Here is a 10,390-nt window from a genome sequence, read left to right on the forward strand (position 1 = left end):
TGCCTGTTTTTCCTTCAGGTCACGAAAGCCAAAGGGGAATTAAGAGAAGAAAAGACTAAGAAGGCTGAGAGAGGCAGGCGCTGCCTGGGAAAAGGGGGAGGAAACGCCAACATTCCTATGGGAACCTCAGAGCATTCACGGGTAAAGGCATGGAAACACATGTATGGGGGAGGAGGGAAGCTGCGTCAGAACTACAAATCCCAGCAGGCACCGCGGGCGTAGCGATTCGGCCCCACCCACCTCCTCCTCCTCCTCCTCCTCCGCACCACGCCGCGCCAAGCCTGCTGGGTGGGGAACCGGTCGCCGCCGAGAAAGAGTGAGAGTGTGTGTGTGTGTGAGGGGGGGAGGGAGAAGGGGGGCGGGCAGCGCCAAAGATGTCGCAGCCCAAGAAGAGGAGGTTCGAGTCGGAGGACGGCGGCGGCGGAGGAGCTGAGGAGGGCGAAGAAGAGGAGGAACGCGGCGAAGAAGGCGAGTCGATGGTGGTGGTGCCGCCGCGGAGGACGCCGCGAGAGCGCGACCAGCTGTACTACGAGTGCTACTCGGACGTGTCGGTGCACGAGGAGATGCTGGCCGACCGCGTCCGCACCGAGGCCTACCGCCTGGGTATCCTGCGCAACTGGGCCTGGCTGCGGGGCAAGGCGGTGCTGGACGTGGGCGCCGGCACCGGCATCCTCAGCGTCTTCTGCGCGCAGGCCGGCGCGCGGCGCGTCTACGCCGTGGAGGCCAGCTCCATCTGGCAGCAGGCCCGGGAGGTGGTGCGGCTCAACGGGCTGGAGGAGCGCGTGCACGTCCTGCCGGGCCCCGTGGAGACGGTGGAGCTGCCCGAACGGGTGGACGCCATCGTCAGCGAGTGGATGGGTTACGGGCTCCTGCACGAATCCATGCTCAGCTCGGTGCTCCACGCCCGGACCAAGTGGCTGAAGGAGGGCGGCCTCCTCCTGCCGGCTTCCGCCGAGCTCTTCGTCGCCCCCGTCAGCGATCAGATGCTGGAACTGCGCCTGGGTTTCTGGAGCCAGGTGAAACAGTACTACGGCGTGGACATGAGCTGCCTGGAGGGATTCGCCACGCGCTGTCTCATGGGTCACGGGGAGATCGTGGTGCACGGCCTGTCCGGCGAGGACGTGCTGGCCCGGCCCGAACGCTTCGCCCAGCTCGAGCTGGCCCGCGCCGGTCTGGAGCAGGAACTGGAGGCCGGCATCGGGGGCCGCTTCCGCTTCAGCTGCTATGGCTCGGCGCCCCTGCACGGCTTCGCCATCTGGTTCCAGGTGACCTTCCCCGGGGGGGACTCGGAGAAACCGCTGGTGCTGTCCACCTCGCCTTTTCACCCGGCCACGCACTGGAAGCAGGCGCTGCTCTACCTGGACGAGCCCGTGCCGGTGGAACAAGACACGGACATTTCCGGAGACCTCACCCTGCTGCCCTCCCGGGATAACCCCCGGCGCCTGCGCGTGCTGCTGCGCTACAAAGTCGGGGACCGGGAGGAAAAGACCAAAGACTTTGCCATGGAGGACTGACTGAGCATTGGTCCCCGCTCCCCGCGCCACCCTCCTCTCTCGGGCGGCCTGGGCCTGCTTGGGCGCCGAGAGGCCTGGGTGATCAGAAGAGAAAGTAGGGGACAGTTCTGTCTATCGTTTTCCCTGGAAGTTCTTGGGGAGGGAAAAAATGACTTCTTCAGTCTCCTTTGAGGAGGTTCAGGCAATGTTTATTTAAAACAGTGGCGTCCCCCCTGCCCCCCTCGCCATCTCTAATGACTATCACGGTGTGGCTGAGCTTCAAAAGCATCTGGTAACCAAGCACTGGTCTGTTTCGCTTCTGGTGTTGCACTAGGGAGAAGACGAAACAAGATGAGAGTGTCATTTCATAAGTGGTTTTTGCACAGGCCTATCACCTCACACCTTATTTTAAGTTATGTAGCCTAGCCGCGGAGAAAGGTGAAAGAGTGCAGTTAGGTTCTCAAAATGCCAGGATGGCTTCCTCTCTCTCCACAGCCATGTAATCTCAGTATGGGAAATTTGAGTGCTAGGGACCTCTCTTCCATGTGGTACTTGTTGCTCCCAAAGGGGAGGAGTTGAGGAAATAGTCTTAAGTACTCTTTGCACTTCCACACGGTGCTCAAGTTGTCAGACACATTATTCTATTAAGTAAAATTCACTTTTCATGTAATTGGACAACATACCTAAGAAATCCAAAAGGTAACATTTAGGAGATAAAGGTCTGGAAGAGGAAAATAGAGTGGATGTTAAAAATTACTCTTTTAAGGCTAATCAAGAAACAGTTTCAGATATGTTCCATAATTTAATTCTTGTGAAGAAAGCTGAGAGGAACTTTCTGAACCTAACTTCAAGGGTGTATTCATTACCATGGTATATTATTTAAGCTACTAAAGTAAAATGCATTCCCAGCCTTTTTTTTATTTTCTTTGAGTATACTTATTTAAATATACTTGGAAGCATCATATAACTTGATCTACTTTAGTGAAAGTTTTTTTTTTCTGGTTTCTTAGTAGATTTTTTGTTGTTTGATCTTTTATTTTTTGATTTTTTTTTTTAGTCAAATGTGGAAGTTGTGAATTAGGGGAAAATCACTTGTAATGAAGTGTGAATCTTGTTATGAAATTTATTGCACTGATGTTTCCCTCATCTCCTTGGCAAATAAAAGATTGACATCCTCACTTTTTATAACTGAAGCTGAAGTTTTGTGCACCTTCTGAATTACAGTGCTTTTGCCTTTCTCACATTGTCAGTTCCTGGGTGTTACAACTCCAGAATACACCTTCAAGCAATTAAAACTGCGGTTAATATATGGCTTTCCACCTACTAGTTGCTTTTGTATACTAATAGGAAATAAGTGTGAAAAATTGGTGTTCTTAAGTACTCTTAATATTTTCTTTCCTGAAACTTTTCAGCTTTCTTTTTTCTGCTTTTATTCATTTCATATTAAAGTACTTAAGTATAACTAATATGCTAAAGTATAGTCACATGGAGCTCTATTGTGAAGGGAAACAAAAAAATCAGGGAGGCAGGCTTGGTTAAGCTAGAGGTAAAAGAAAATGTATTTATGGGGGACTATATTTTAAATCAAGCATTTACTTAGAGTTTAGGGTGCAGTTTGAGTAGGTTTCTTTTTAAATTTGCTAAAACAATCCCTTTTACACTATGGCCACATGAAAGCCTTCTTTCAAATTCCATTTTGTTAATGTATTTTACAAATATAACTACTACAGTGTGCTCATTACCAGCATAAGCTCACAAAGAAGCAAAAGCTGGCAAGCTACAGAAGTAAAAGATACTTTGTAACCCAGCAGAATAAGCTTTAAAATCTTTGTTCTTCCATAAAAATACAGCCACTGAAGCCATCAGTTCAGAGGTAGCACAGCAGAGTGGTTCAGAGTTTACATCTGAAGGAGGCAGGCAGCCCTCGCCTGTAAGTATGCACTAGCACTTTGTCCTGAGACAAACTACCTTGCCACTCCCTCTTTTTACATTTTGTTTTTTCTTATAAAGCTTTCCAGTACAAAACTGAAAAGATATTACCCCCTCCATTGACATGAGGATCCAGGTTAATACAGCTAGTCCATGTAGTGCCTGTTAAACATTTCAGTCTGCAATTATGTAAAAGTTAGGCAAGCCTGGAGCACTTGGATACTCAGAAGATATGCTGCAGAATAAATATCCAGTATTTTGGTTTTCTTACAGGTGTTGACGGACGGGATCAGAATAGCTGTACATGAAGAACAGAGTATGGAAGTGATCACTAGAAGTTCCAAAGGAAAGCCAAGCTCTTTGCGCAGCGGACACTTCCAAAAAGATGAAAGTGTAAGATATATCAGCATGCAGCCTGTCTGTATGGAGGCGGTCTGATTGCTTAGGGCCGTTAAGGCTCCGGGCAGGAACTCCCAGGCCTGTAAGAAAAAAGCACAGGTGAAGTTCTACGTGCACAAGTCCAGTGGCTTATGTTTATTTAGCTCTAACGCTTTTTCAAATACCACTTGTCATACCAATGAACATTATCTTGAATGTACATTTTAACAGTCACTGTGATAAATGTTCAGGATATAAACGGAAAAAAAAAATGTTGACTGCTTCCAAGTAGATAAACTTTTATAAAACAAATTAAAATATAATTAGCTGGGATGGTCTTATTAGAAAAGGATGATAAAGCTAGGCTCTGGTGGCTCAGGTCTGTAATCTTAGCTACTGAGGAGGCTGATATGGGAGGATCTCAGAAAGGGAAGTCCATGAGACTCTCACCTCCACTTACCTACCAAAAGCCTAAAGTGGAGCTGTGGTTCAAATAATAGAGTTTCACTTTGAGTGAAAAGGCTAAGCAAGAGCAAAAGGCCGAGTTCAACCCTCAATAAAATAACAGCAGGAAAAAAAAAGAGCCAAAACAAACAAGTAGATGTCTTCATTTTATGTAGGTTTATACATCTCTTAAAGAATTTGCCTTTCTGGGTGGAGGGGTGAATAGACACTGCTTATTATATAGTAACCTTTTTTTCTTCTTTTGTGGATGTTGATTTTATTTATTTATTTATTTATTTATTTATTTTTGCCAGTCCTGGGCTTTAGCTCAGGGCCTGAGCATTGTCCTTGGACTTTCTCAAGGCTAGAGCTCTATCACTTGAGCCTCAGCACCACTTCTGGCTTTTTTTTCTATGTATGTGGTACCAAGGAATCGAACCTGGGTCTTCGTGCATGCTAGGCAAGCACTCAACCACTAGGTCAAACTCCCGGCCCCATTGATTTTGAACTTAATCTAGTACTTCCACATTTGAGCAACACCTGCAGCCATTTTTGCATTAGTTTGTTTTCCCGAGTTATATTTTTTTTGCCCTGGGCAGTCCTTAAACAGAGGAATCTCTTAGGAAACTGAGACTATAAGCATGTATCACAACATGCCCTTCCCAAAAATTGAACCTTGAATACAGGTCATTTCTTAACTCCAAACTGAAGTTCACACTTTTGTTGTATTAACCCGTAATTCAAAGAACATAGTTCTAAATAGTAAAGAACAGTTTTATATTTGAAAAATGAAGTAAGGGAAAAATCCATTGCCCTAACAAATATTTGATCTGTCTTGGTCTTGGCAGAATGGCTTTCAGTGCATAAGATCTCAAGGTTGACAGGTACTACTAGGCACTCATTGACACTGCCCTGCTCCCATCCCCCTAGCAGCCATGGACATCCTTTCCGAAGCCTCCAGAACAGTACTGTTCTGAGTCCTCAGAACAGTAGCAATAAGGCTATCTATGGGATCTTGTAGGGAGCAGAGGAAGGCCATCAGATAGTCCAAAAATTTTTGAAGCAAAAGTTGTTCAACAAGGTGAATCTGATGGAACCTCCAGCAAACAAATGCTCTGTGTTTTGTTTATCACCAGCCTTGATGCCAGCATATTGCAAATCACCTATTGCTGAGGCGAGATGAGTCCTAGGACACATAAATGCCCCATTCCTCCCACATCATACATCTATTCATTGATTAGGTCATAAATACCAACTGTGTAACAATTTACTACGATGAGGCAGGCGAGACAAAATTATGTGCATCCACTGTTAGCATGCATTTTTAAGCCAGGAGAAACTTCATTCCAGCTGAACCTTACCTCATAGCTGATAAGAAGTCAGCACTCTTATTCATAAAACTTCTCAAATGCAAAAATGGTATTTCCCTCATTAGATAGACTGTAACCAGTTCTATATAAACATTCTCATACTAGCTCCAAAAATAAGTCATTACTTTCCAAATAAATGGCTTGGCTTGCATCTTTATAAATGGCACTTGAGGGCTGGGAATTTGGCCTAGTGATAGAGTACTTGCCTAGCACACAAAGACCCCGGTTCCTTTCCTTGGTACCACATAGGAAAAGCCAGCAGTGATGCTGTGCCTTAAATGGTAGAACTCTTGAGAAAGCCCAAGGACAGTACTCATGGCCTGAGTTCAAGCTCCAGGACTGACAAAAAAATAATAAATTTTAAAAATGGCACTGAATACATAATCCTTCACACATCAGCTTCTAGAAAGCTGAGCCATATTCATACCCCACTTGTGCTTTTCTTTAGCTTATATGTGGGCTCATTTTTAAAAATTTCTTCTTGTATTGGTTATAACTATATGTTTTGTTGAAATTTACACAACATTGTTCTAATTAAAATAGTTTCTAAATCCAGGTATTAGTGTCTTATACTTGTAATGCTAGCTGAGGAGGCTGAGTTCTAAGAGATCTAATGATCTGGTTTGAGCCTGGCCAGAAAAGTCCATGAGATTCTTCTCTCCAGTTTAAAAAAAAAAAAGCCAGAAATGGAGCTATGGCTTACATGGCTTACATAGTAGAGCATTAACCTTAAGCAAAAAAGCTAAGGGATATCTTGATGGAATACATATGTGTATACATATTTACATACATGTATAAATGTATATACATATGTGGTTATACACACATATGTATATATACATCTCTGTGTATATATATGTGTGTGTGTGTGTGTGTGTGTGTGTATGTATTCCTTCTCTTTCTAGGCTACCTCCTAAGAGAAGAAATGAAAAACAAAAGGTGGATAAAAGGAAATCATCTCTGCTAAGTGCTTCACAGGCATTCCTGCAGTTATGTGACTAACATGTAGTAGGGGCAATCCTTCCATTCTGCAGATTTTTTCACTTAAAAAAAAACACAGACAAGAAACAGAATGCTTAAACCTTGTAACTTAAAAATACTAAAGAAATAATTACTTAAAAGTAGTTTATAAAAGAGGAAAATGCTAACATAAAGATGACTTGATAGTAAATAAGACTTCTTTAAACATAATGACATTCACAGAGATGGACAGAAGGCTTAAAAACACATTTGTAAGACTGGGTGTGGATGCAGACAGGAATGAGTGTCAGACATGTCACTGCACTCTACTGCACGAGCCTGCTTCATGCTTAGTGGCTGTTACCTGGTGTTAAACATGAATGATGGAAATAATCACCCGCCACATTCTAGATTCACATCTCTCTCATGGCCAGTTGGTTTGAGTTCATTCAAAGATTCCCTTGGAATGATATATCTTTTCAACACAAAATTTCTTGAAGGGCTGTAGAATAGAGAGTTACAGGTATCTATTCCTATATTCAAGTGTGAGTACTTCTATTATTTTGTCAGGTAACAGCCACTAAGGAACGATAGGAATTCTCTCCTGTATTAGAAGGTGATTTGATTGAGATTAGCTTTAGTAACTCCTTTTCCAGTCACAGGATATAATAAAACATTTTGGTCAAATAAGCCTGAAATTGCTCAAGTATCAGCACATGCTTCTAACCTTTGCACTCGGAAAGTACAGGCAGGAGAATAGATTGTGAATTCAAGGCTAGCCTAGGCTATGTAGCAAGACCCTGTCTCTGAAAAAATAAATACATAAATGAAGATCTGTTTTTCTTAAAGTGTGGTCTTTTAAAACAATAGTATTTTGATTGATGATAAATTACTAGTTATTTTGATATTTATCAGTGGCCTCATACTCATCTCTCCTTTTCTGAGATAAGTTCTCCCTAGCTGACCTTGAACTTGAAATTCCCTTTTTCATTTTAATTTGTAGACTTACCAGAGGACCTATGTACAAATAAACTACAAAGTCCCTCAAATCTAAACAAAACATTTCAATCCCCATTATGTCAAGCTGTGTGCAGTTGAGTAATGGGGAAATGTAACAAAATAGCCATGCAGTATTACTGTTATTAAATTATATATTATAGGGCTGGGAGTTTGGCCTAGAGGTAGAGTGCTTGCCTTGCATGCACAAAGACCTGGATTCCATTCCTCAGTTCCACATACATAGTAAAAGCCAGAAGTAGTGGTGCTGTGGCTCAAGTGGTAGAGCTCTAGCCTTGAGAAAGCCCAAAGACAGTGCTCAGGCCCTAAGTTCAAGGCTCAGGACTGGCAAAATATTTATATATATATATATATATATATATATATATTATAAGATTATTATAATCTAAGAACAAAATATAGTTTTGACTTTAAGACCCGCACATAATGGACATCTTAATCCTAAAATCCATGCACGGTTAAAATGTTATGCATTTATTATGCATTCATTAAAATCTTACTAGAATCTTACTTCTATCTCTACCATTGTTTATTATGTACTGAAATAATAAAACTAGGAAATGCTTAAATGGTTAAGAATGTACAGTAAGAGGACTAAAAAGAGGATTTTGAAAATTCAGAGATTAAATATACAACTCCTGAATAATTGAGAATTTTCTCTAGTTACAATAATTAGAGGAAAATATGGAGAGAATGACAGTAATTACATCAAAGAGATTTAAATACAAAATGAAATTAGAAACCACCAGGAAATGTGCTGTTTATAATAAACACAATTAGATAGCAGCTAGCTTTTCTTGAACCCTCAACCACGGGGAGTCCAGACATTATTACAACATAGGTCCACATGTAAATTAATTTTATGATATCAGGTCCAGGAAAAAATTATAGTAAAGCTTCAGAATGGTAAGTCCCATTGCAATAGGAAATAGAATGGGTGAATCAGTCTAAGCAAAAAAAGTAAAACCAGACCAGAAAGGATATGCTCACTTTACCAACATTCTCATACAGTAGTTATTTAAAATGATATTTTGTTCAGTGATTAACTGCATGCTACGGTTTGTTAATGGGTTGTAAGTTTTTTTTTGTTTTTTGTTTTTTTTTGCCAGTCCTGGGCTTGAGCTCAGGGCCTGAGCACTGTCCTTGGACTTTCTCAAGCCTAGAGCTCTACCACTTGAGCCTCAGCACCACTTCTGGCTTTTTTCTATGTATGTGGTACCGAGGAATTGAACCCGGGTCTTCATGCATGCTAGGCAAGCACCTTAACCACTAGGCCAAACTCCCGGCTTGGGTTGTAAGTTTTTATTTTTTGTTGCATCATATGAGATTAATTTTATGCCAAAGGATAATGCATTCATCATGATAGTACTATGAGAATAGGATACTTTGAAACTTCACAGTGGTGATCTAATGTTCTGATATTCCTCAGCATAAATAATGGTTTTAATGCTGTAATGATATATTACATATATGTGTAGCACCATTAAAATGATTCATGTATTAACTTTGTTTACCTCCCATAAGCTATACAAAATAAAGTCACATTCTATGATGATAGGTCTCATCCTAAGGAAAACTCAAATTATCATGGCTTTATATTTAAGAGAAAGGCCTCTTTCTTCAGACAGGTCACAACCTATGTACAGATAAGCCATCATCATACTTACATAAAGCATCCTTATAGAAACAAAAGCCATATAATGAGTAATTATTGTCCTAATGTACTATGTTATCTCTCATCTCTTTTGCTGTCCCTTGGTTATCTCATATTGTTACAGTATTTTACCTTGTTATCTGATATATTGTATGTATTTATTTGGTTATTTGAAATAGGATAGGGAAGGGGAGGTCTAAGGCTGTTATTGCCAATTATCACCAAACAGCCAGAAGTGGACATGTTGTTGGTGTGGTAGAATGCTAGCCTTCAATGGACAAACTGATAAAGAATGTGAAGCCCTGACATCCAACCCCAGTACCAGCAGATACACAAAGAAAAGTGTACCTAACATACACTAGCACTTCAATAATAATTTTAAATTGAACATGGGTGTTTTTTTTTGCTTTTTAGTATTTTATCATTTAAATTTTTTCATATATTTTTATTGTAATTAATAGAAGGGTTACTTATATTCACCAGATAGACGGTGCTTTACTTCACAAACACTGACAGCCTTCCTCATATTTTGGTCCCCATTTCCCTTCTCCCTCCCCTGCCCCAGCTGGCTTTGAACTGTGATCTTCAGATCTCAGCCCCCTGAGTAGCGAGGATTACAGGCATTAACCACCAGGCTTCAGCCAAAACGCACATTTAAGTACATTATTTTATCTACTCATTAGCCCTGTGAAGTATTTCTATGAATCCTCTTGTAAATGAGGATTCTCTCATACTCTCTACACTATCCTTGATGCCTGGGACCTCGGAGTTAATGTGACATCAATAGACACTTTAAATAGACTGGTCATTGTTTCAGGTCCAAACTCCCTGCAACAGTCTTTGAAATAGAGATACACGGAGCAGTGTTGATCAAAATGTTCTCAGATAGTGGAAGGAAGGCATCTAGGACAAAGGTCAGGAAGTTAAGGAGGCCAGGCTATGGTGTGAGGTCAACCAAATTCCCAAGACATGCTGGGTATCAGAGGAGCTCTGAAGCCATCTTAGATCACACTGTACAGTTCCCTGGGTGAGAAGCTCAGGAGCTAACACGTTTCTACCTTCTCACCTATCAGCAGCCACTGGTCAATAGCTGTCCCTGGTGAGACATAGTTTCCTTGGCGATTCCTGTGCAGAGCAGATCCCAC

The 10,390-nt window shown here is 41.9% G+C and overlaps 1 protein-coding gene across 2 annotated transcripts; it reads left to right on the top strand.

The window, feature by feature from the left end:
- The first annotated feature begins 346 nt into the window (after positions 1-346).
- On the top strand, positions 347-7,891 carry Prmt6 (protein arginine methyltransferase 6). 2 transcript variants are annotated; one of them, XR_016535915.1, is made up of 2 exons: positions 347-1,785; positions 3,696-7,891. XR_016535915.1 is itself a non-coding variant. In XM_090334289.1 (1 exon), the coding sequence occupies exon 1, from the start codon at positions 375-377 to the stop codon at positions 1,512-1,514; it is 1,140 nt and encodes a 379-aa protein (XP_090190415.1). In that variant the 5' UTR covers positions 347-374; the 3' UTR covers positions 1,515-2,671. The 2 variants fall into 2 exon arrangements, 1 of the variants encoding a protein (XP_090190415.1); XM_090334289.1 differs by lacking the exon at positions 3,696-7,891 and having other exon boundaries at positions 347-2,671.
- The last annotated feature ends 2,499 nt before the right edge of the window (positions 7,892-10,390 follow it).

Source organism: Megascapheus bottae, chromosome 6 (genome assembly GCF_031878675.1).
Source record: "Megascapheus bottae isolate mThoBot1 chromosome 6, mThoBot2.hap1, whole genome shotgun sequence".
In the NCBI taxonomy this organism is placed as follows: Eukaryota; Metazoa; Chordata; class Mammalia; order Rodentia; family Geomyidae; genus Megascapheus; species Megascapheus bottae.